The 27,048-nt window shown below is 46.9% G+C and overlaps 1 protein-coding gene across 1 annotated transcript in view; it reads right to left on the minus strand.

Annotated features, from left to right (window-relative positions):
* celf5a (cugbp, Elav-like family member 5a) overlaps window positions 1-27,048 on the minus strand; it is a gene marked incomplete at its 3' end in the record, with an annotated part of 164,931 nt that overhangs the window by 55,927 nt on the left and 81,956 nt on the right. The window contains exon 3 of the mRNA XM_080832380.1: window positions 8,067-8,115. Within this exon, the coding sequence (XP_080688506.1) occupies window positions 8,067-8,115 (49 nt within the window). The remainder of the gene's footprint in view (window positions 1-8,066; window positions 8,116-27,048) is intronic.

The following is a 27,048-nucleotide window of genomic DNA, read 5'->3' on the forward strand; positions in this document are numbered from 1 at the left end:
TAAGAAACAAAAAGAGTGCACATGTGTGTGTGTATGTGTGTGTGCGTGTGTGTGTGTCAGGGAGCAGACTTGATGGGCCCTAATGAGAGGAGTTAGTTATGAAGGAGTGTCATTAACGCCAAGAGCAAGCAGACGGGTGATTGCAGTAATTTTGGCAAAGCTCTCCCTGACCCTGTCGACCAATCATGACTTGCAAAGCGGCTCCTTGAGAGCCACTACAATCACCATTCACACACACACACACACACACACATACACAAACATACATACACAGGGCACATTCTGAGGCAGCTCCATTTTTTGGCAGACCTCTGTGACTCTCTTTACATCAGCCCATTTTACATGGGATCAGTTTATTGACACAAAAGATTGTAAGCTTGTGAAATGTTGTTTACATGTGTAATAAGGGTTCGCAGCTGTACAAGTATGTGCAGTATGTGTGAAAATGTTTTGTGCACATGGTATGGTATAATATGGTATAAATGTTTGTGTTCTACCTTTGTGCGCACTAAAGATACATAGTAAGCAAGTTAACTAGATGTATTTCTTCAAAACCATTATGCTAAAGAGGTGGAATCCCCTGTGAATTTAAGTGTACAGTGCAACTGGATCTTCAGATTGATCAGTGGTGGTATGCTTTTAGCTTGTTTCCATGCTATAAGCTAGTCAATGGGCATCGTGCTGATTGGCTAGTTAGAAAGCAACGTGCTGAATGGCTAGCCAGCTCAGGCATAAAAATAGTGCCAAAATTTGTACTTGAAACTTGCCTGTTGAAACCTTGTAACTTCGGTGCTGCACACGAAAGTAAGAAATATATGTGTACATCCAAAAACTTTTTACACATTTGCAAATTATATCTATGTGCCCCAAACCTTTTCATACATGCACAAAAAAATTGCACTTTGAAAATCATTTCACACGCTCAAGATCTTTTTGTCACTAAATTGACCCAAACATTTTATATTTAACGTCCACTAGTCACACAATATATGCCCGCCTGAACTGAACATGAAGGCCTAAACACACACACACACACACACACACACACACACACACACAGTGAGAGACAGAGAAAGAGAGACAGCAAGAGAGGGAGAGAGAGAGAGAGAGAGAGAGAGAGAGAGCACCGTCACATCATGGTATTAGAAGCGAGTGTGCATCCAGTGGAGGACTTTGTGCACAGAGCTAATATATTCACTAAAGCATTTCATCCCAGAGATGTTTTAGAGAGGAAAGTATTTCAAGGTGGCGTTGCGAAGCTGCATCGGGGGATTTGGGTGGAAATGGCCCCATCCAGCACTGTCTAATGTGGGCGTAATTCAACAGGAACACCATTTGGATGGAGCTGCCTCGCTGTTTAGACACACGGCAGCCAATCAGGTCACGGCACCGTGAAGTGCAGCATTCGCTTTTGCAGTGTGTGTGTGTGTGTGTGTGTGTGTGTGTTTGTGTGTGTGTGTCCTCAGTCTCAGTGCCTGTCCGTGTCCACTCTTCTGAGAGCAGATATGTCCTTAATGTTCCGTGGAATCAGGAAAAAAAGGGAAAGCTGTGGGGGTTAGAGTATGTGTGTGTGTCAGGGGGGTTTAGTGTGTGTGTGGGGGGGGGAATCCATCTTTTTTTTCAGTCTCGGCAGAAGGTGATAGGATTTAATGAGAATGGCAGGATTGAGCAGTGAATGCGAGTGGAAGATTTTCTTCCCCTCCACCACTCCCCCCACCCCCCCATCCCTCGCTTCTAAAGGAAGACAAGTTTGTTTCTCAAGGTGATTGTTGCGGTGATAAGGGAGGCGGTGTTATTAGGGGTGACAGCAGAGGGCCAGAGTGGCGGGGCCGGGCGGAATAACCTTGTGCCAAGTCCCTCCTGCATGATCATATCCTCCTCGCCTCCTCCTCTCCACCTCCTCTCCTCTCCACTCCTCTCCTCCTTGTCCTCGCCCCTGCCCCACGTCGGGACACAATCTGCTGGCTGGAATTGCCTCCCAGCCAGAGGAAAACTAAACATGATTTCTGACCTTTACGTGCGCTGTTCGACAGTAACCTTTGGTGGTCCGCCCGGTGCAGCTACTGAGCGCCGTACGGAAATGAATTCCATTCCCGCACTGAGACAGAGAGTGTGTGTCTGGGTGTGTGTGTGTGTGTGTGTGTGTGTGTGTGTGTCTTTGGGGTGTTAATAAGTATGAAAAAGTATGAGTATGAAAAAAAAAAAAATCTCCGATTGGACCAAAAAAATAAAAGAGAAATGATTCATTACATCATTCTTTACATGGGTTTGTGTTTGCTTTGTCAGCTCGTTAGGGTGGTGTAGTCATTAAAAGTTTATAAGATAAAGCTCATTTATCTTTACAATAGAGTGGAAGAAAGTGTTGTGATCCCCATCTATCCCCCCCGGCGCCGTTCCTCTCCTAACCTCCACGCCTCCTCAGCGCTTTTCAGCCAGCAGGACGTCGGCAGAAAACGTTCCCTCCGAAAATTGATATTTCATCTCTGTCTCTCTCGCTCTGTCCTCCTGGAGTGGCCAGAACAGAGCCATGACCTGCTCTGAAAGCTCTGAAATGTAGCTACAGAAAGAGAAAGCGTGTGTGTGTGTGGGTGTGTGTGTGTGTTTGTGTGAGAGAGAGAGGGAGAGGGAGAGGGAGGAGAAAGGGAGACAGCATCTTGGGCTCTCCACTGGCTGGGATAGGGGTGACCCACAGGTCTTATATACAGAACATATTGTTTATTTAAAAACACAAGATGATTCGGCGTGAGGGAATATGTTTTTTTTAATTATTATTTAAAATGTGTGACCTGGGGCTAGCTGGGGCACATGATTAGCAGACTTGTCTCCCTTCTACTCTCAGTCGCTGCCCTGCTTGAGCCCAGTCAAGCACAATGTACCAGTAATCTATGAAGGTCTTCCCTTTAACAGAGACTCTTTGCCTCTCTCGGTCTGTCTCTTCACACTAACTCTTCTTTTGCTCTATCTCTCTCCATCTCCTTCTCTCTTTCTCTCCTCCTTTTGAACCACACTCTATCTCTCTGCCTCTTTCCCTCTCCTTCCATCTTTCTACCATTCTCTATCTCTGTCTCTTTCTGTCTGCTCTCTACTTCATTCTACTTCTCTCTTATCCCCTCTCTCACTAACTCTTTGTCTTTCCCTCTCTCTCTCTCTCTCTACCTCTCCCCCTGCTCTCTGTCTCTCTCTTATGCCCTCTCTCACTTCTATTATGCACTCTCTCCCTCTTTCTCTTCCCTTCTTTTGCAGTGCTGCATCAGAGGTCACTGGTGCTCTGCGAGCTGACTCCCTCATTACCGGAGCCATTGACACGGCCCCCACCCGCTCTTTAGCACAACCTCCCGCGCTGATGATGTGCACCGGCAGGGGTCACGGCACTGCGTCTCCCTCCCTCGCCCGCGGATCGATCCAGAGGCCGAGTCGTTGGCGGGTGGGCAGGTGGGTGGAAGGACAGACGAACGCTCCGAGGCCACAAAGCCTTTGTCCGTGGCCAGAGGCTGCCTCTGTTGCTGCTGCTGCTGCCGCCACTGCTGCCTTCAGTACCTAGCCTATTCCTGCCTGTTTGTCACATCTGAGTGGTCGTGAGCAATTCCTTTCCCCTGTCCCTCAGACCGGAGCAAACACACACACACACACACACACACACACACACACACCCACACACACACACACGCACACACACAAACACACACACACACACACACACACACACACACACACACACACACACACACACACACACCAGTGCTGAGCTGAGCTGAGCTGGAGCCTGGCCTTGAGAGGAAACTACAGAGCCGAACCACCGAGAGGAAAATTGACCCATTCCATTTTATTTGAGGTGCATGCGTGTGTGTGTGTGTGTGTGTGTGTGTGTGTGTGTGTGTTTGTCTGTGTCTGTGTGTGTGTCTGTGTGTGTGCCTGTGTGTGGTTTGAAATTTGTGATTTTGAATTATTTGGGGTAAGTGAGTGAACATTCATGGATTTGAATGTGTGCGTATGTGTGTGTGTGTGAGTGTGTGTGTGTGTGTGTGTGTGTGTGTGTGTGTGTGTGTGTGTGTGTGTGTGTGTGTGAGTGCACACGTGAGTCTATGTGTGTGTATTTTGAAAATTGAGGTTGGCCTGTCAATTACTGTGTTGGTGTGTATATGTGTTTCTGCCACGTGCACGTGTCCCTAACTTGTCCTAAATGACTCATATTTCCTAATGGTGGAGTTGACCTCTATCCATAAGCCAGGCTGTGTGTGCTGTGGAGCTGTGGAGGCAGCTGAGGGGTCCTTCACAAAGCCCTATCTGAGGACAAGAGCACTGGCTATGGGCCTCCTTCACCATAATGGTAGAAGATGGCCGTCCACAAGGACTGGCTCAAGCTCGGAGACAAGCAGAGCAAGGGGGACACCTTTCTCTCCCTCTTCCAAAGACAAAGACATGGAGTAGTGAGTAGTTTTTTAGGGTGAAGAAGAAGAGGGGGGTAGTTTGGCAGAAAGCGATCGAGAGAGAGATGTCTGTCTGTCTGTCTGTTCTAGGGAGGGGGCTCTGTGGAAATCAAAGCGGTTAAAAATCTGATTTATTCGGCGTAAAGGGCTCCTCAAAGGGCTTCAGTGCTGCAGCCGAACAGCCTTTCAGAGAGAGGGGAGCAGCTGCGGCAGTGGCCTTTACATCCAGCCAGTGGCAGTCATCGGCCCCCGCAAGCTGCTGAAGCTAAATCAATCTGTCTCATACCTGCCGCACCTCAGAGAGAGAATGAGAGAGAGAGGGAGAGAGAGAGAGAGAGAGAGATGGAGAAAAAGTGTACAGGGGCACGTCGGCAGTTGTCCCAACTCACTTCAACGGTATACACACCTGGTAATTGAAATCGGATGAGAGCATGCCTGCATGTGAAGAGAGTTGAAGACTAAAGGAGCGAAGTGAGATTGAATATTCAGGACCAGGCATTTCTGAGTCATACAATCAGAGGGAGAGGTATAAGCACACTTGCTCATTTTTCTTGGGCACTTGTTTCAATTGTCTCGAAGACAATGGTCTCGTTTCTCACAGAAGAGTTGGCTGTCGACTCATCTTAATGTTCTGTTCTTCGAGTAGGGAACGTATAGCGTCTGCGCTATAGCGTCCCACGCCACCGACATTCTGAATGTATCGACTCTGCAGGCGGCGTTAAAGGTAATTGCGTGGCGTTGTCAACAGTTACAGCCACTTATGGTGTCCTCATAAATTCAAGGTTGCAACCTGTCATCACGGCGAACGCCTCTAATGATAACGCACCAGGATCGTAATTTAAGTAGGCAGCGTGTCAATCTGATGTCCTGTCAAGGAGAATCACAGCCATGTTTCATATGCATATGCACATCGTAATGGGTAAAAAAAAAGAAACAAGGGAAAAAAAAACGAGGTAGGAGTCGAAGACACTTAATCACATTAGCTCCGTAGTCTTAATAACCTGTGACAGTTAGTCCTTGCGGACGGGATTCCTATAGGTTTAGCTGTTGCGTCCCAAGCGGACTTTTGGGAACAGGTGCACTGACCTCCTATCCACTTAATGAGATAGAGAGTGTAATTAGGAGAGGGAAGGGGACGCAGGCATTATGGCAGGCTGGACTACCCAACATCAAGCCCACCCCACCCCCCCACCCCAACAGCCCTTGAGTGGTTAGAGGGTCCATCCCTGGTGCCGCCTGCTCTCTCTCTCGCTCCAGATATATAATTAACGTCTTATGCGTGGGTCTTCCAGCGCTTGACACACAGGGAGACAAGCGCAGGAGGTGGCCAATAGGAATAGTTCACTTGCACCTTGGGCAATTGGGTCTGTGAGTGCACATGTGGATTTGAGTGCATACGTGTGTGTGTGTATGAGTGTGTGTGTGTGTGTGAGCGAGAGAGAGAGTGCGCATATGTGTGTGTATGTGTGTGTTTTAGGAAATTCAGTTGGCCTGTCAATTACTGTGTTGGTGTGTGTGAGTGTGTGTTTTTGGCCTATAATTATGTCACATCTGAGCACCCATCAGCAAGCCTTTTCTCCTGTCCTCACACACACAAACACACACACACACTCACACACTCACACACACACACACACACGCACACACACAGGAGAGCCATAAAGGTTTGAACCAACTGTGTTTAAATAGAATCTGCTGCAGATACATAATGAATGTTCTGCAAGTGGGTTCCCACTCTTGACATTGAGTGGAGCTGATGGTGGCCAGGGAAGAAGAGGAAGGAAATGGAGGAGTCATCCACCTTGTCTGTGACACCAGGGGCAAACGCTGCAGCAGACATCGGGGTGTGGGTGAGTGGAGTGTGTGTGTGTGTGTGTGTGTGTGTGTGTGTGTGGGGGGGGGGGTTTGGGGCTGTTATCGGACCTCCCCTGGAACCGTTAAAGTCATGGCGGTGTTTGATTGCTCCTGCGGTGCCGATCGGAGCTGTTCATTTAAGATGATGTGCATCGCTGAGGTCTGCAGGAGCACTCATTCCATCCCCACCAGGGGCCCAGACAGCCAGGCAATAATGGGGGGGCTCAGTTGGGGGGCGCGGGGTTCTGTGGCTGTCCGAGGGGAGCCGAGGGAGCCCTAAAAGCTGGGGCCACTCGTGGCGAGGTAAAAAGACAGCCGAGTGTCATTGTTAATGCCAACACACACCACCACAATGGCAAAATCAATGGGGCTTTATGGAGCATCAATCTCAGCAGCACAAGACCCGCCGGCCTCCTCGCTTTGACTGTTTCTGGGGTGCTCAGGACAGGCCTGGAGATGGCAAGCAAGGCGAGCGAGAGACAGCAAGAGAGAGAGAGAGAGAGACAGAGAGAGAGAGTGAGAGAGAGAGAGAGTGATCTTTTTTTTTTTGCCTTTTTATATCCGTCTCTGGGGCTGGAGAGTAGAGGGTGGGTGTGTATGTGGATGGGTGTGTGTGTGTGGATGGTGTGTGTGTGTGTGTGTGAATGGTGTGGTGTGGGGGGGGGGGCGGGGGCATCAGTGCTTTGAAGACTGCATTGTTTGACAGTGGGCCAAGCTGAGCGCTGTCCTGATGCGTGTGAAGGCGGAGGGCTGCCAGGTGAGCAGTAGAAGTGGGACAGCAGCTGTTCTGGGCAGGACTCGCTGCTCCCCGCTCTCGCCACTGGTGTGACGTCCGGGCCAAACAAACCCTCCCTCATCTGGGCTTTAGTGTGTTTCTAGTGCGCACAGGCGCAGACACACACACACACACATTTGAGCACATACACACACGCTGACACATTTACATGCTCTCTTTCTCTCTCTCTCTCTCACACACACACACACACACACACACACACACACAAACAAAGACTCGCGTGAACCCTTTTACGCTCTTGAAGAAGCTCAGAGAAGAACACGTGAAAAGACAAAGTGGCCTCATATAAGCCCATGCAAGCAACCCCCCTCCCCCCCCCAAGGTGCACGAGGGACCACTCAAGGAGCCACAAAAGACTGATTCAGGGCCAGATGGAGATGGAGATCTTTGCACAGGCCAATGACTCACCAACGTCAACAACCCCTCCGACCTCTTGCACTTGACCAAACATGGTGTTTGGGGGTGAAGGGTGGTGTGTGTGTGTGTGTGTGTGTGTGTGTGTGTGTGTGTGTGTGTGTTTGTGGAGGGGGGGGTATCAGGGGCCCAATCTCCTGGCTAATTAGTTTTTAATTTACAGTGCAGTAGTAATGTGCTTGGCAGGAGGAGCAAGGTTAGACAGGCAGCAGAAGCCACTTCCGCTCCACTCACTAGCACTGCATCCTCTTCAATTAAAATGAATACTAGGAGCATCCATCAGACACACACACACACACACACACACACACACACACACACACACAAACACACACACACACACACACACACACACACAGATAGATATATAGACACATAGATGTATATACACACACCCAGAGTATGAGTCTGGGAGAGAAAGGGGGGAAAGGAGAGATAAAGAATGAGAGACGGAGCAAGAAGACCGAAAAGAAGGGATACAGAAGAAAGCAAAGTAAGAGTGCAGCGAAGAGGTGGGAGACCAAAGATGGCAGGATAAGAGAGATAAAAAGGAGCGAAGAAGAGCAGACAACTACCTCCACGGCTCTCGCTGTCTGCTGGCTTCACCTGGATGGGACGAGTCATCTGGGGGAAACAAGAGAGAGAGAGAGAGTGAGAGGTTAGTCCTGGTGTGCCAGTCGTAGACACACACACACACACACACACACACACACACACACACAACTGTCGTCGCCTCAGCGATGGAACAAGCTTGAAGTGTCAGACACCTCGCCCACGCAAACAGCTGGCAAGCAGATGCTGATCAAGCCTGCCACACAGAAAGATCACCGCGAGAGATGAAGTTGGTGCCGCCACACACGGAGCAAAGCCAACAAATAAATAAACAACACAAATATCCCCCTGCATTTTAGAGTCGAGGAACTTTTTTTATTTGTTTTGCTGGCTTGTTTTTCTTTCTTTTTTTCTCTCTTTCTTCCTTTCTTTCCTGTTTGTGTTGTGTATTTTAGAGACTGGCCGGGTTCACGGCTGCGAGGGAGAAATGCAGCCACAATAAAAGTGGAAAGAGCCACAGGAGGAGGGGATCAATGAAGCCCTATTGATCCCCGGCCCTCTCCGCCGGCGAAGAGTCTGGCGGAGAAGGATTCCGTGGTTAGGAGGCTCACAGTAATCCACTAGAACCTGATAAGAATGGCATCTGTTGGATTAGATGCTTCTGTCATCGCAGTCTTTGTGGCATGCATTTCCCTCTCTCTCTCTCTCTCTCTCTCTCTCTCTCTCCCTCTCTCTCTATACCCCATTCTGTGTATATATATTTTTTTTTTCCATTACCCTTGTTAGGGTTGAACAGTTTTTGTATTTTTTATTACTTTTTCTAATTTTACAGACAATTCGTGGAGGTCAAGGAGGAAGGAGGTCAAATAGGTTTGCAAAGATAAATTCTAAGCAAAATGTCAGGATATCGGTGGGATTTCAACCCACCCTTGAAAATGAATAAATGAAATGGGCAGTGCTATTTGTTCAGTTGTGGATGAAGGGACAGACGACATGTGCAAAACCCACCCCCACCCTCTAGGCGAGTCTTGGTTTAAAGACAGCCCTTTTGTTTTCTCTAAAAAACAAATCGCTCCACTGTCACAGCAGCGCGAACACTTTAATGATAGACGAGGCAAGATCGGAGTCAGTTTGTGTAGAAAGATCACCGAGATATGCGAAAGCAATCATGTCCCCTTCCTGGTCCTCTGAGCCATCTGAAACCAAGAATTAAGCACCATTTTACTGCCAACAAAGCACGGCACTCATAAGAACATCCAAGCCAAACCATCTGAAAAATGTTCAAGAGATTCAGGATCAACATTTTTCCCCCCTTCTCTCTTTTTTTTTCTTCACTCCACAACGTCAACGTATTTTTTTTTTTACTGTCCAATTCTGGAGCAGAGCTTAAAAAGGTCAGATTTAAAGACAGGGCAGTGCCGTAAAAGCATGACTTGTTCAAGGAGAAACACCATAATGGGGTTTTAAAACGTCTTAATAACATGCTGATATATGGGGGGGGGGGGGGGGGGACGCCAGGGCCAGATTCATTAAGTGCTAAACGTATCCATTTTCACCTTGAGGAACGGAGCAACCTTCCTCTCAGGAATTATTCCATAAATGTATCCATCGTAAATAATAACTATCCCAGCACTTCGTCTTTGCGGGGGAAAAAGGCGAAAATCTTATACTTTTGAAGGTCGAGGTGCAGACCTATGTTTTCATCATGCTCCTAGAGCTTGTGGTTTGTGGAGAAGCAAGAGGAGCTACTCTTTGACAAAGCACATTCTGGAGCCTTCAGTTCTTTTCTTTTCTTTTTCTTTTTTTTAACATCCCTGGTGTTTGTGAGGACTGTGTTTGACAGTTTAACTCAAAGAGCCCAGGTCTTTCAGAGAAGAATGATCCATGGCCGTCTGAGAAATATTCTACTCAAACAAACCATTTTGCCTCAAATATTTATGGGACTGTCAAAGTGTATCCCGTCGCGGAGAGCAGAAAGCAGCAAGAGTCTGAAATGTGTTGCGTCGCACATGCAATGCCATTGACATTTTGTAAAACGAAATATACTGTATATATATACATACACAACCACTTTATACAAATGTACACATGAAGAGTACTCACATGTATGTCAATACACACACACACACACACACACACACACACACACACACACACACATGCCCACACACTCCCACATGCTCATAGAATAAACAAAGAATACAATTAATGAACTCATGCCGTTGTCAGGGAAACCGTTCGTTTTGCCTTGCTCCATGGAGAGTGTTCTAGGGTGTTTTTTTTTCTTTCCTTTCTGCTTCCCTTTGTGAGTCACTGTTCTAAACCTTCCTCTCCTCACACATATGATAAAAAGGTAGCTAGAGAATTCATCCACTAATTGTGATGCTTTCTGGGTGTTCAGAGTAGGAGGGGAGGGGGGTTACAGAATATGCTCAGGGATGGGAGGGGGATGGGTAATTGGAGGAGAGAGACAGAAAGAGAGAGAGACAGAAAGGGAAAGAAAAACAGAGAGAGAGAGAGAGAGAGACAGAGAGAAGGAGAGCTGCCTGCAACTGCCAGATAAGATTGCTTTGCCTTTGAGTGGCATGTCCACAGACCCGACTCCACCCCAATGTTTCTCACCGACAGCAGGCTGACGGTGTCAAGCAGGAGAAAATGCATACATATACATTTTTAAACACGCGCGCACTGACAGTCACAGCACACCCCGAACACGCCACCCAGCTCTCATCTCTGATTTGCTTACAGTGTAATAATTAATAAGCTTGTCTCTGAATAGCAAAACACTATGGCTGAATCATCTCACAGATATATATCACGCTGGCTTTCAAGCCTTTGAATGTAAATCACAGTTTTTCCATCTAGCACAGATGCGTTTGGAATGCAATGCATGCCCCCCCACCCCCACCCCCCACCCCCACCACCACCACCACCCCTCCTCCTCCGGTGCTTGTTTTCTGTGAGGATATGTTTTTCCAGGGCTGTGTCTGCCTCATTGTGTTAAAGCGCAGGCAGATCTTGATAATCTCATTGTTTACGTTCGGAGTGTCTCCCGCACCTGGGCTATTTGGATGGTTGTAAACAGCTTTGGAAGGAGAGAATGCATGACATCAATTTTTAGAATGGGAGCCACGCTTCTCTCTCTCTCTCTGACTCTCTCGCTCTCTCTCCCCGTCGTGAGTTTTGATTATGCGTCGGTGGGCCTCAGTGGACGGGGGCGAGGAGCGACGAGCAATGCGACGCCGCATATTACGCTGCTACCGCTGCTGCTGTCGTGAGCGGGGTGCCGCTGTAAGACAAAGGCAGTCTTCCTCCAATAAATCACAGGCAATTTCACCCGCAACGCACAGAGGGACCCCAAATATAAACATTTATAATATCCCCAGGAGACAAACATGTGGGATTTCTTTTTTAACGATAAAAAGAGCACTTCCCATACAGAAACATCATGTGCTTGAGTTAATGCTGTTTTAGCAACATCAGACATTTTCTTAATGTCTTTTCATATCTCCTGTCAGCTAAATACACAATCTCAACACTCTCCTTTGCTGTGGTTACATTACTGTTTTGAAATGATCCCTCAGGCAGCTGTTGGCTGGAGCTGGGAGTCTGTGGACCTGCGCTAAAGTTTAGTTGTGCTCAGTGCTGGCCCACCACAGGTTCCTCTTTAAGCTCTTCATGGCGAGTTTCAGCGGCTCATCATCTGTCATAGTTGGCACTTACCCAATGACACAAGGCACAGATCCACCATATTTTCCAAACATCACTCATGCCATCCCCCCACCCCCCAGAAAAAAGGTTGTCTCTGAACATCATTATGTTTTTTGTTTTGTTTTGTTTTTTGCTGACTTCACACCCCTATGATAACACAACTCTGTGTGCCCAGCGCACATTCTAAAAAAAGAGAGCTGTGTTGCTCATGAGCTAAATGTGAAATAACAGACTATCCCCGGACCATTAATACACATTACTGGGCCATCAGAACCCATTCTCCTCCTGCTCTTCCTAATAGGCAAATAAACACCTTTTGATTGGAGCATCCCAGCTGTGATAATTAATATTTCCAATTATTGATTCGGAAGTATGTGGAGCAGTGACAGCCCAGGGCCTGAGCTCTACCCGTAAATCTGCCTCTGCTGCAGGAGGCAGGAAGAGCGAGAGTGAGCAAGTGAGAAAAGAGAGAGAGAGAGAAGAGAGAGAAGAGAGAGATAAATAAAAGGATTGAGAGAAAGGGAGAGAGAAAAAGAGTAGTGGGTGGGTGATGCATTTGTAAAGGAGAGTTCTCTGGGAATGAAAAGGAGTGACTGATAGAAGAGAAAGAGAGAAAGAACAGAACGAGTGATCAAGAGAGAGAGAGTAAGAGTGAAAGAGAGAGAGCGAGAGAGAGAGTAATTGATGAGAGATGCTTTATAAAGAAGAGTATGGGCAAGCCAGCAATTTGGTTGTTATTTTAGAAAGGAGTCATCTGTTTGCAGGATCCTCCAGCAGAAAACAAACATGACACAAGACAGAGTATAGCAACAGAGAAAGAGAGAGCTTGATAGTCTGACAGTGAACGCTAGAGAGAGGAAAAGAAAATGAAAGGGGAAGAGGAAGAGGTAGACCAGAGAGTGAGGAAGAGAAAAGTGAAAAAGGAAAGATGGAGAAAGAGAGAAAGAGAGCCTCTGGTGGAGATGGAGATGGCATGTCTGTTTGTGTGTGTGTGTTTGTGTGTGTGTGAGAGAGAGAGAGAGAGAGGGAGAGGGAGCCTCTGGTGGAGATGGCATGTGTGTTAGAAAGAGAGAGAGAGAGAGAGAAAGATAGAGAGAAACAAGAAAAAAAAGAGAAAGACAGCAGAGCTTCCAGCACCACTGTGGAGGCAATGATAAGGGCCTTCACCGCAGTGGCTTGTCAATTGCAGTCACCAACCACAAAATAAATAAATATATAAATAAGGAAGTAAATAAAAATAAACAGAGGTTACAGGGACCATAGGCACCAGAGGCATCTGACAAGACCCTTTGTGCAAAGCACAAAAAAAGAGAAAACGAGAGAGTCAGAGAGAGAGAGAGAGAGAGAGAGAGAGAGAGAGCGTGAGAGAGGGGAGAAGACTGGAAGACTGACTATCTGAAAAAGGTGCATTCTTCCTTCTACCATTCTGTGAGCTCAAAGTTGGGATCTGGTGCAATATGTTCTTCACCAGAGGGTATCTGGCTACGTGAAGGCTCTCTGGTGTCTTCTGTCCTTGCTTTGAACTGTGCTGTGCTGCGCCACTGCTACGACTGTCATTATTCAAAACAGACGCCCAAACTAGGGCCAGCTACTGGAAGCTGTCCCTGTAACATTTTTCACTCTTGTTTACCCACTACGGGTATATTCACATTTATCGGCACTGACAAATGACAGACAGATTTTTTTCTTCTTTTCCTTTCTCAAAATAAAAAACTTCTTTGTGCTCGCTGAGTAAAGACTGGGACGTTTTTTAAGTTTCAGTTTGTGTAAGTTAAATGTCAGGCATTTGAAGTCTCCCCGTTGACCAACGCTGCCTGGTGTTCTAAGTCCTTGTTGTGTGTGCATCCTCTCCTCTCTACAGAATAGGATGAACCCAGAGTGCCAGACTCTCGTCTAGATTAGAAGTCACTGCGGACTGACTCTCCTCTGACAAAAAAAAGAAGTCATGCCTTGAACATAGACATGGAAGGCCCTAGAAAAAAAACCTCCAGCAATCCCGTCAGCGCACGGAGGCTGTCTGGTAGGCGTGCGAGAAGAGCGATAAAGAGGAAAAAAGGGAGATTCTGACTCCCCACTAGCCCTGACTTCAGAGCCTTGCGCCGTTATCAAGAGAAGGGCATCACTCCTAGATATCTCTCGGCCCCCTACGCCTTTCAACTCCAAAGCGCTGTTGACATGACACACCAGAGAAACACACAGCCTCATCACGGCTCCATGCCGACATGTTTCGCCGAAACTGCCGTTTCATTTGTTTTGATCTCACCACCACCACCACCACCCCCCCGCCGCCGCCATCCAACCACCAACCACCCCTCCTCTCTGCTCACCTATCTAATGAAGGTTATCTTCAAAGCACACAAGGGCTCGTCCGCTCTTTCTGTTTTAAATGAGGTGTTTTAAAAGCTCATGAATTTAAGCAAGCACTCTGCAGCTGATGGCATAACATAACATAGCGGTGTGTGGTCAAGAAGGGCAACATCAAAAGGAGTTTCTCTCACTAGTTCATCTATATTCATCACTATACACAGTTGATTATTTGTCTAGTTATGCCTCAGGTCTTCACTGGCATTGAAACAAAACAGTGAAAACAACCCACTGTTTTCGTGTGTATATGTGTGTGTGTGTGTGTGTGTGTGTGTGTGTGTGTGTGTCCGGTGTGTGTGTGTGTGTGTGTGTGTGTGTGTGTGTGTGTGTGTGTGAGGCCATGAAGCGGGCAGCTCCTAAATAGCTGATAATATCAGAGCATGCAGCATATAGCTGTATACTGGGCTGTGGTGGCTCAGGCCTCCATGGGTGAAGCCTCGCAGATGCTCCCAGTGCTGTCACTGCAAGTGCTGGATTGTGACAGATTACAGGGCAGCACTTCGGCCAATCGGCAGCCGGGAAACGTTTCCTGGCCAGTGACCCATAATTCCCGGCGTACCTATGCAGAGTTGACGTTTCTTTAATGGGTTACAGACCTCCAGCGGGCCTCCACCTCCAGAGCCCCATGATAGCCTATTAGCAATTCACCGGCGCTTGCACTTTTTTAGCCCCTCAACACACACACACACACACACACACACTCAGACACACACATACAGACACACACACACACACACACACACCCTCCTCCTCTTCATCCCCACCGTGCGTGTTCCTGAGGGGATGACAACAGTGCAGAACGCGGGGAGGGAAGGACTGGAGGAGTTGGAGGCTGGGGGGGTGGGGGGGTTTAGAGGAGGATGCTGAGGGAGAGCAGGCAGACGCAGAGGCAGCCAAGCATGTTGTCTTGGTGGGGAGAGGGATCTAAACAAGTGTCAGTTTGAGACAGAGAGAGAGAGGGAGGGAGTAAAAGAGGAAGCATGAGAGAGGTAGGGAGAGAGAGAGAGAGAGTGAGTGTGGTAGAAGGCGATAACGGGCAAGAGGAAGACAAATGGAAGGAGAGACAGAGAGACAAAAAAGCTAGATGGTGAGGGACAGAAAAAGTCAGGGGAGGAAGCAAATGAGAGAGGGACACAGAGAGACAGAGAGAAAGAGACCTGAGGCTCAACACAGTACGCTGCCAGAGCTGTCCATCTATCTGCCCTGAGGAAGCGTTCCCAGAATAATAATGTGGCGTGGTGTGGCTGTCAGAGCAGTGTCCTCCCTCCCACATCAGTGCAGCAGTCGGGGAGAGGGGGTGGGGGCATGGACTAACTCCCAGAATGCCATGGGCTTGTGGCACCACCATGGCTCCCTTGCTTTGGTGCTCACCACGTTCGCCAAAGTCATTCATCAACAAAACGGCCCGATGCTAATTCATCTCCGGCAAAACATCTGCCTGCCTGTTATTCCCCACACACACACAACACGAGAAGAACTCGCTCAGCTTCTGACATAGACACCGTTCATAGGCGTCTGACGATCACTAACGGCACAGATGATCTTCACGCAATCAGCGGCGCAGTGCGTCGCATCCTGTCCCGCAGCCGGAACAACCTTGCCCCGTCTGTTTTTTTTTCCCCTTTCGTTTTTTTTTTACGAGCGTGCCCGCCGGCCCTATAGGGACACGGTGAGAGGACGGCAAAGCTCAGAGGAGCGGTGGCGGTCGGCGGGCGTTCTGCTGCGTCCATCTGCTCCTCTGCCCGCTCCGCTCCACTCTAGGCATATCAATGCGGCTCGTCACGGCAACCCGTCACCTGCTGTCAGCGCCGACAGAGCTGCCGCTCCGCCTCCAACAATAACCCTGTTTATGATTCCTTTCAACGCCGCGGGATAGTTCATCACCCACACACACACACACACACTCACACACACACACACACACACCGCCGCCACCCCTCCCGACGCTGTGCACCACTGCTAATCTCTTCAAACAACTCTGGGGCCTGTTTGTTTGGAGTCCCACCACACACAAACAAACCTCCAAATAAAAATAAAATAAAATAAAATGAAATACAAAATACACGCCGATGGTTTGATACACAGAGATTCAGAGAGAGAAAGAGAAAGAGACAGAGAAAAAGAAAGATGGAGAACGAGAAAAGAGAAAGAGAAAGAGAGAGGCAGGTTCAACCTTGAACTGACACAGACCTGGGAGCCACAGCGCGAGCACACGGACTGACCTCTCGGCATCTCCCCATCCGCACACAACAACTCTGACTAAGTGAGAACAAGACGCACCGAGGCAGAAAACACGCTAGAAGTGTCTGCCCATCTCCCATTTGGTTCTCTCTGAAGGTTTTTGATGGCTGTTTTTTGTTTTCAGGGCGAGAGGATGGGGAGCGGCTGTCATGGAGTGTGAATGAGTGTTTGTGTGTGAGTGTTTCTGTGTGACAGTATGCCTGTGTGTTTGAGTGTGTGTGTGTGTTTCTGTGTGACAGTATGCCTGTGTGTGTGTGTGTGTTTGTGATTGAGTGCTTGTGTTTTTGTGCATGGGTGGATGTTTGTGTGTGTGTGTGTGTGTGTGTGCGTGTGTACGTGTGTTTGTGTACGTGTGTGGGTGTGGACGTGTTTGTTAATGTGTATGTGAGTGTGTGTGAGGTGTGTGTTTGTGTTTATGTACGTGTGTGGGAGTGGGCATGTTTGTTAATGTGTGTACTGTATGTGTGTGTGTGTGTGTGGGTATGTTTGTGTGGTGTGTGTGTAGGAGTCAGGAGATGATGGAGGTTGTGACGCAGCTCTGGAGAAGCTGAAGGACCACGGCGTGTGCTCTAGATGTGCTTCACACTCAGGAGCTCTAGGTAGCTTAACAGGGCCCAGGGAGTGGACCTTTTTTTTGAAAGAATATTCTGGAAAGATGCTTAAGCTAGCCAGGCTGTCACTACACATTTCAGCTGCACCTTCCTGCTAAAATCATGAATAACCAACATCTTAAAGAGAACATACCCCCATCACAAATCTGAGTCGTTCTACGATGATAGTCTGATAGGGAAGAAATAAACTAGCAAACAAATCAATTTCAAAACAAGAAATATAAAATTATATATATTATATATATATATATATGCCTTTGATCTGTTTTTATGAAGGGTAAAACCATATGGAGAAAAATCACTGCTAACTGTGCCGAGGACAAATCTTTACTCTGCAGGAGAATATTTTAACTCATCGCCTGGACTTCCCACTGGCTTAAAACATTCATTAGCGTAATCTCATTAAGGCGAGGGCACTGAGCTGATAAAAGTCAGTTTGGATGGGCGGCCAAGATAGATTAAAACGCAGATTAAAACGATCGGGATATACACAAGTTCAAGGCTTTGAAGTAGATTGGAATGTGGAGTTTTCTGATTCATATTTAGCAGCATTTTTTTGGTAGATTATCTCATGGCATCTATGGTGTGCATGTTTATGAAATGAGATTATTTCCATTTAAAAATAACAGGGGATCATAATGTTTAAAATGGTGTAATGAAATGGTAGTTTTTACAGTTTTACTGTATATGTTCTGTTTTTCAATATATTAGTTATATTTGTTATTCTTATATTTGTTTACTTTGTAACCTGTGTAGTAAGCATTTTATTCTACTGGCTAGATGAGAAGGGTAGAGGGGTCACACATGCTATGCTATTCATTCCGTAGGGGTTTTGGCTGTGATTGTGCCTGTTGCAACATTAGCATGATAAAACTGCTCCTGTGGTTAAAGAAAGCTCGAGGTCTCTGCTCCATCCCACTCATTTTATTTGCCTGACATCTCAAATCACAAAAGCGGAGTGTTATTCATTTGTTTATGAGTCATTTCAAACATAAAGATAGCAGGAGCAACTGGACTGCTGTTTAGAGGCTCTTCAAAGCTGCGGTGCGCCTTAAGCTCCTACTTACCGCCGTATCTGTTGTTCATAGTTCCTACTCTAATAAGTAAGGTGAAAGATATATATGAAAAAAACGTTCCCCCTTTAAGTCAGTTTCTTTGGATAAAAGCGTGTAATAAACGACTAAACGCTCTTCATGATAACACATGGCTGCCATGAGCAGCCTGTATTTCTTAGTGTCCATCACACGTGTCTTTTGATCCAGTTAACGTGTTGCGTAAGCCTGGCAGCCAAGCCAAGGCGAGCCGAGGCAAGGCGCATCCCTTCAAAAGGAGTCGGCCCTGCCTCAGAACTCTGCCTACTTCCTCCTGTGTGGATGACACGTCGCCACTCTCGTCGGGGATGAGCAAAACTCTACTCTAATCTGTCTGATCCCTCCGAGTCCCACGGTGAGCTGGGAATCCGCAGATGTGGTAAGGTGTGGAGAGACAGACAGAGAGACCGACAGAGAGAGAAAGAGAGAGAGCGAGAGAGAGGGACATTATAGAGTGAGAGAAACAGACAACAGACAGTGTGAAAGAAATGTAAATTGAAAGAAAGACAGATTAAACATACACAGAGAGAAAGAGAAGATGGGAAGGTAGACCTAAAGTGACAGAGAGAAGGAGAAAGAGACTGACAGAGAAGAGAGACACAAAAAGAGACTACGAGTCAGATGTACTTGGTAGCAATGTGCACCTAAAAACATCCAGTGGTATGTACGAACAAACCGCACCTGGCTAAATCCGCATTCGGCCTGCCACAGAATGACAAGTTGTGCTTTTAAGACTGATGCATATGCAGTTTTGGACAAAATTATGGAAGGAGAAGCGCAAGAAGTGACTGATTACATAATCTGTTGTATGAATGAAAACTGCGGTGGACAGTCTGTTTTGAGGTGAAAATGTTCCCCCTTTAAAAACAGGTCTGCGAGTTAGACGTGTGAATAGGAGAAACTCTCAGAAACAATGGCATCGGTATTCTGAGAACCAGTACTGCTCATTTCTATCATGTTAAAAAAGCCCAGTTTTGCTCATTTGTATCATGTTAAAAAAGCCCAGTTTTGGTCATTTGTACCATATTACGTGCAAGAGCAACCTTTTGTATTTGTTTTCCTTTTAATGTCTTGCCTTGATTTTTTTCACTTCCTCCACTACCCTGTAAATTGCTTCTACAATATTGACCTTGTTTGATACAGCGGCATAAATAGTCAGTAGAGTATTTAGTTTTAAGAGTGGTATTTGATGATGACTTATTAGCATTTATTTCTCTTTCCTGATTGATTCTTTTTAATGTCAGTCCACAGTTGCATGTCTCTGTTCAGTTGCCCATGCGATGAATGATGATGCGATCAGCCGCAGCTTCAGGACATTCAACATAAAATGAAAAGGCACAGCGTGTACTTTCTGAGGACCAAAATGAAAAGGCACAGCGTGTACTTTCTGAGGACCAGCCAAGTCGCTGTTTACGCTGCGCTCTCTAACATACATACATCTGCCCCGGAGTGAGAGAGAGAGAGGGGAGGGAGTGAGAGAGACAGAAAGAGAGAGTGAGTAAGAGAGCGAAAGAGTGAGAGAGAAGGAAAGAAGGAGAGAGAGAGAGGGAGAAAGAGGGAGTGAGAGACAGAGAAAGAGGGAGTGAGTAAGAGAGAGAGAAAGAAAGAGTGAGAGAGAGAAAGAGTGAGAGAGAGAGAGAAAGAGGGAGTGAGTAAGAGAGAGAGAGAAAGAAAGAGTGAGAGAGTCAAAGAGTGAGAGGGTGAGAGAGAAAGAGGGAGTGTTGTGTGGCGCTACAGAGATTCAGCAGAAAAGTGTCACCATGCATCAGGGCTCCGTCTGCAGCGTGTGAGTGACGCGGCCCTGCCACAGTCATTTAGGAGCCCCGCCTTTGGCTTCACACTTAGCCCCCCCCCACCCCCCAGCCTCTGCTACCCCTCACACTTCCTCTCTCTCTCCATCTCTCTACCCTTCTCTCTCTCACACTCAATCTACCCCTTCTTTCTACCTTTCTCTCTCCATCTCTTTCTCCATGTATATATCACTCTCTCCCTGTCCACAGTCACCTCCTTCCCCCCCATCCCGCTCTGTCTCTCTCCCTCTCTCTCGTTCTTCCTGTCTCCTCCCCTCACCCCCCCCTCTCAATATACATCCATTCCCTCCATCTCTCCCTCCATCTCTCCCTGCATCCCTCCCTCCGTCTCTCTCTCCCTGCCGGCTGCCTGACAGGCGTTGACCTCCCCTGCTTGCCGTACCTCCTGCCACTGGGCGACATTTGTATGCATGCATTTATTCATGAGTGGGTATTAAATTTAAAGATGTGTTTTACAGTCAACATTGATATACGGGCAGGAGGAAGGTAAAGAAAGAGTGTGTGAGAGAGAGAGAGAGAGAGAGGGGAGAGAGAGAGAGGGAGGGGAGAGTGAGTGAGAGAGAGAGAGAAGGGAGAGAGAGAGAGTGAGAGAGAGAGGGGGAGAGAGAGATGGAGGGGAGAGTGAGTGAGAGAGAGATTGAGTGGGAGAGAGAGTGTGTGAGAGGGAAAGTGAGAGGGGGGGGCATTCTCTTATCTGCACTCTTTCTGAACTCTCATGTTGGAGCACTCAAAAGCTTGGGCTTTCTGTTTTGTTTTATAATTTATTCATTTTAATAAAGCTCATATGATTTTCTCCCATTCCTTTCCCTGGAACATAAGCAGTGGTAGTAAATCTGGTTGCCTCCGCATTTGGGAAATGAACCATTCACCTTGGCCCAGGGGCTGTAACTCCTTCACCAATTCCATGGGTCATGGTGTCCCCCATTCCCTCTCCAAAAAAAGAGAGAAACAAACAAATGTCTAGTCTCTTCTAACCTTGCCCCACATATAGCCCTGTCTTATCTGCAAACGGCAAACCCATTTTATTGGTCTAGACCACATTCTTCACCACCCTGGCCCAAATATATGCACTACTTTATAGCTCAGATACGTCTAGGGTAGCGCTGTCAAAATTGGCCAAAAATAGGAAAAACAGATAGATTTGAGTCATTTTATTATCTATTGTTGCACCTTATTAGCCTGACGATGTCATACTCATAATTCTAGTCAGAATATGAGTCTGAGACCGGACTATTGGGCTGTGATTATGGGGATTATGGTGTTTCAACGAACCAGGAAAGAAAATTCCTCTTCGCTGAATTGGATACCTAGAACCAATCAGAGCAACGTAGTATTTCCATCTGATAGATTAAACTTTTACCTGATCCCGTAGGAAGGACGGCAAAAACATCTTTTCAATCGACAAATGCCTTGATCGCGTTTCTCTGTTCCTCTTTCAAAATGAATGCGCTGTCATATCTGTTGATGTTACTTAATTAGCACTCAAGGCTAGAAGCTACCATTCGTTTGAATGTTTTTTTTTTCTACGCGTTAGCATAACCTATCAATAATGCTCTAGAGTGCTTCAGTTAAGACCCATAATCCTGGGCAACACTCGTTTTGCGTATACACAACTAACCGAGTCAATGTAGACATATAAAAGTCGTGTAGATAGCTTAAATCATATAAAATATGTCCCACTAAGCTTCCGAGACGGCGCCATCTTTGTTCGATGTATACCGGTATTCTATCTATATCTGTCCATCAACGTATAAAGCCCGCCCTTACAATTTGAATGGTCAGATCACTTTTCGGGGCCGTTTAAACCCTCCCAACTAACTCGACTCCAGACTGAATCTCCAGACCAAAAATTTTGTGGGCGGAGTTCAGGCTGGTATCCAGGCTAGCACCTTATGGCATGAGATGGCAAACAAATACAACAAGAGACAGATTTCCTCATGTCCTTGCATATAAATGAAGTATGTTTGTTCGAGCTTATTGAGCTTATGGTGGGCTGTTTAGGCAGAGTTCTGGCCACTTGAGGCCTTTCTCATTTCGGGGCATATTTTCAAGTTGTGCTCCTAGGTTGGTAGTGCTGGACTGGTATCCTAAGTGCAGCTTACATAGCTAACATACAACTTTATTTTCGAGGTTTCACAATTTTGCAAACAGGGCTTTTTGGATTGCTTGGAGTTCAAACCACTCTCACTCTGGCCGAGTTGGGCTTATTTCTTAATTAAAATGAATGAATGTGGCGTTGTGTGACTCCTGCCCGTCATGGAGTGCATTCAGCCCAGGCCCATGAGAGAACCCGCAAGGCAAACATCCATGGTAGTGCTGTTCACAACCAAATATTCATTTTCACAATCAAAAGTCTGTTTTTTTTAACAATTTGATTAATTAATCAAATTCAGACTATACGTTGACAGTCCTTTTTTTCTCTGAATGCGCTCAAATTGGGTTTCAGGCTTAGCGGGTGACAGTGAGCAGGCGGAAAGGAGAGAGGGAGGAAGAGAGGGAGAAAGAGAGCGGTGTTTTAGAGCAAAGTAGGTAGAGAAAAAGAGGCCACACACACACACACACAAAAAGTGATTTAGCCTCATAGTTCATCTTCATCTGTGTCCTGTCCCAGAACCCAGTTCATGAAATAAGTCCCGCTGAAAATCAATGCGGGCCCAAGCCTTGTAAAGGTCACCCATTCTGCCCAGGTGGCCTTTCGTGGGCTACTAAGCCCCACGCTTGTACCGCGAGGTGCTGCTAAGTAGAATTAATGGGGGGATCGATTATTCTGCGCACAACTTAAATTGAACTAAGCAGGGAATCATTTTAAAGCAGGAGCTGTACCATGACACGAAATGAGATAAGTTTGCGCGCACACACGCACACACACACACACACACACATACACACACATACCCGAGCGCAGACCTCATTTAGAAACCACCAAGCAGAGAGAGGTCTGAGTGAAAGAGATCTTTAAATACAGAGAGAGTGTATGGCTCAGCCCTTGCTTTGCAAAAAAAAAGGAAAAAAAACCTTCAGTGTCCAAAAGCAATACTGCCACCCAGCACAGACCTGAGATTATCGCATGTGACGCAGGCCACCTGGGACCAGCAGCATGGATTCCATACACAGGACTACTTTTTCCACTTGTCTCTCTCTCTCTCTCTCTCTCTTTCTCTCTACTCCTCCTCTACCACCTCCTGCTCTTCTCTCTTCTTCCCTCCACCCTCTTCCCTCATCTCTCCCTCTGTCCCTCTCCCTCTGCCTCCTCCACTTCCATTTCTCTGCTGTTTTCCATGTCACCCCAGGCACCTCATTTCTCCAGTATTTTTCCCTTGTTTAAAACCAAATCAATAAAGGATCGGGGGAGACAAATCCACATGCTTCAAGACCGCAGGGGAAGACAGCCAACATGCACCCACTACCCTGCTCACATGCTCTCCAGCATCTGCCTTACATCTTTTATGTGCGTGTGTGTGTGTATGTGTGAGTGTGTGTCTGTGCATGTGTGTGTATGTGTACATGTGCATGTATGTGTATATATACATGTGTGTGAGTATGAATGCGTGTTTGGTGTGTGTGTGTGAGAGTGTGCATGTTGTGGGGGGGGTGGGGTTACAGAGAGAGTGGGCGTTAGCTGAGGGGAGAGAGCATAAAGAATGCTGCACCAATGACAGGTGTGGCGAATCAGGGCGCTCATTTATAATGTATACGGCGGATTCGTGCCAGAGATTTTCATACATATAAAATGCCACACCAGGAAGTGGCTTACCCTGGCAGGAGTGAAGAATCGCCCGTGGGGGTGATTTCGGTGTGCTCCGTTCTGTTTGTACTTTCACACTGCTAATTCACACAGACCCCCGTGTTCTCCTGCGCGGCTCTCAGCGTGAGAGTCAAAAAGGATTAAGTGCTCCGTGGCTATATGTAAACACATATTTTAAGATTATTCAAATCGTGCTTCGCCTCGCCGCACCGCGCCCCTCTCTCTTGATGGGGATGGGATCTTTTAATGCCAGCCTCTTTTCCGTAGTAAAAGAGTTAAAGGACGCCAACAGAGAAAAATGAGCAACCGGGGGAAACAATATGGTCTGATAATATTTCATGAGGATTACGCAGCCGCGTGTAGCCGCTAGTTGTCACCTTTCGCCCGTCCTCCATGCTTATTTAAACAGCTTAGACATCCACCGTGGGCATTGCGTCGGGAGCGCAAAATGAAATAAATAAGCATGACAAGTGGCCACTTAACCAGTGACTCTCTCGTGGAAACTTGATGAGGCCCTTCGCGTCTGGGCAAACTTCAGCGAATGCTAAGTGACACGCTTAAGTGGGTTCAGGTTGCACATCCGGGGTAATTCACTAAAAATACAAATGAGGATGTGACTAAAAAGACTCAACCACTACACGTCCAGTCAAAATGAGGGGGCGGGGGAGTTGGTGTGTGTGTGTGTGTGTGTGTGTGTGTGTGTGTGTGTGTGCGTGTGTGTATTAATGTGTGTGTGTGGTGAATGGGTTGGGGAGGGGGGCTGTGGTTGCCAGGTCAACGCCTGTCAGTCTTAACACTGCTCATTGCCATCGACATTCGGTTATTGAACCAAGGGAATAAACAGGCTTCTATGGATGGCATGGATTCCCCTCATCGAGAATCAATATGAAATAACCTCACTGCTCACTGGCAATTATGGCCAGGCTCCAGCAGCGCTGTCTCTTTATTTCCCAGCCCATTGTTAAATGTGACCTTCAGGTCCTGTCACCCTGTTTCCCAGGTGGAGTTTGAGTCAAGGGTCCTGGCTTTCACCATGGGGAGGGGTGAGGGTCAGGTTGGGCAGTGGCGGGGGGGGGGGGGGGATTCAAATTGAGCTGCCGAGGGAGAAAGCGGGGGACTATCTCCCATGACAGATCAATTATGGCTTCACCACAAGGCATCGGTCCAGCATTTTTCCAAAGGTTGCTAATAGAATCCCAATGTCAAAGATGACACCACTGATTCTGTTATCCCCAGGGCTGACATGCCTCAAGCCATCGTCCCCGTCTTCTCAATCTGACTGAGTAGCCATCATTCAAGAACATCGCTTCTCTCTGAATCCCTACATGGTATATCTGGTTAGTTGCTACGATAGCAGACTTTTCATGGAGGTCTCTTGCTCTCCACATACTCTCTGTTCAAGCTCATATCATGCTCCCTCCACCTCTGAAGATCCAAAGCCCACAGTCACAGAGAATTCACACACTCACACACACAGAAAGAAAGAGCGAGCAAGAGCCCAGTTAAATATGTGACCGATTGTTCTTCAAGCAGCCCCACTTTGGAGACCCCATCCATTTGTGCAATGAAGAAGAAGTGATAGCAATTTCAGGCGGTCATTACAGCAGCTCTCAAACGCTGAGCGATTTTTACTGAGGGATGATTCATGTGAGAGATTATTTCGAGTTCTTTTCACAGACCGTTGTTTTTTAAGCCGAGCAGAGAGCGAGCGAGAGAGAGAAAGAGTTAGAGAGAGGGAAATACAGAGAGATAGAATGAAAAATGAGATGTGTTGAGATGGCGGTCATGAGACAGAAACAGACTTCAGAGAGATTTAAGAGATTCAGCTGAAGACGAGGCGGATTTAGACGCTGCCTCGCTCCTTCCCTCTTTACACATATATTTAAATACCTCTTTTCAGACAGAAGCTAGTGCCTCAGACTCCACCATGTGTATTACATTTTCCCCCACTCCACAGTATTTATAGATATTTGATCTTCCTTGTCACCTCTGAAATGTGACGCATGTGTAAATGTTTTGTTTGAGCTGTGGCTCTAGTATGTGTGTGTGTGCGTCCATCTATGTGAGTCTGTGAGTATGTGTGTGTAAAATCTCCCCTCTGCCTCTCTCTCTCACTCACTCCACCCCCCTCCTTCTCTCTCTTTCTCTTTCTCTCTCCATGAGTGTGAGAGAAATGGCATTTGCACACAGCATAGCACATCTGTCCCCTAAAGACCTCAGGGTTCTCAACAGGGGCTAGCGGTAATTAATTAAGAGGAAATAAAGAGGCAGTCAGATAGCTGTTTCCATAGCGCTCTGGCTTTCATTGCCTCACCTAACTGCTTGAGCCTTACGACCGCACTGTGGCCTGTATACGCTTGCCCCTATAAAGTGTAAAAACCTCCAGCATCGTATAGGGTGATTCTGTATACGCTTGCCCCTATAAAGAAGAAAAACCTCCAACATTATGTAGGGTGTTTCTTTATATGCTTTCCTGTAAAGATGGAAAGCCTCCAGCATTACATAGGATAGTTGTGGAGAGTGCTAAGCGCTAAAATGCTAACCCAGATCTCTGCCCCCACAGATGTGGATGTACGGCCCATGTTTAATGGATGAGTAAAGTATAGATGAAGGCGAGAGAGCAGAGATTATGATAGGCAGGCTTTATCTCGCCAGCTGTAAGCCACGCTCACGCACACCCGTCCACCGGAATCTCACGCTCCGAGTGTCATGCTGCATCATGCTGCGTCCTGCTGCGCTAAACGCATGTGTATCCTGCTATACATACAGTATATCCGCTATACGCGTATCCCACTATACATATATCCCGTGTACGCGTATCCTGGCACCACCACCATACTTCATGAACAGAAATGATCCCCATAGTCTTATAGCAAAGGCAACACAATAATCTCAGAATCAGCTACGAAGTGCAGCTCCATGTATATGGGCTAGGGCTGGGCGATATATTCGATGCTATTTTATGAAATATAAGGTATAAGAAATGACATATTCGTAATATCGAGTATGCTTGGTTGTCTTCATGTGATCTTCTATGTCGGCATTTCCTCCTTGCGTACTGTACTTTTATAGTGTGTGCAGAAGTCAGCATTTTCGATGACGGCTACTTTCTGAAGAAAAGGATAAGCCTTCTGGAGTCTTTAGAATATAATGCCTTTCTCTTTGGCATGATGACAGCTTGCCACCCCAACCCTCCCCCTCCCCACACACACAGACACACACACACACACACACACACACACACACACACACACACACACAGACACACACACACACACACACACACACACACACACACACACATAAACACACGATATGTAAAGCATCTTCCTATGCCACTGGCTGAACTTACTTTCATACTTTACCCTACAGCTCAACCAAGTATGCTGTTTGTTGGCGTATAATTGTCTTACAGTTATTTTGTTTTAATT

This window comes from Sprattus sprattus, assembly GCF_963457725.1.
Source record: "Sprattus sprattus genome assembly, chromosome: 2".
Lineage (NCBI taxonomy): Eukaryota > Metazoa > Chordata > Actinopteri > Clupeiformes > Clupeidae > Sprattus > Sprattus sprattus.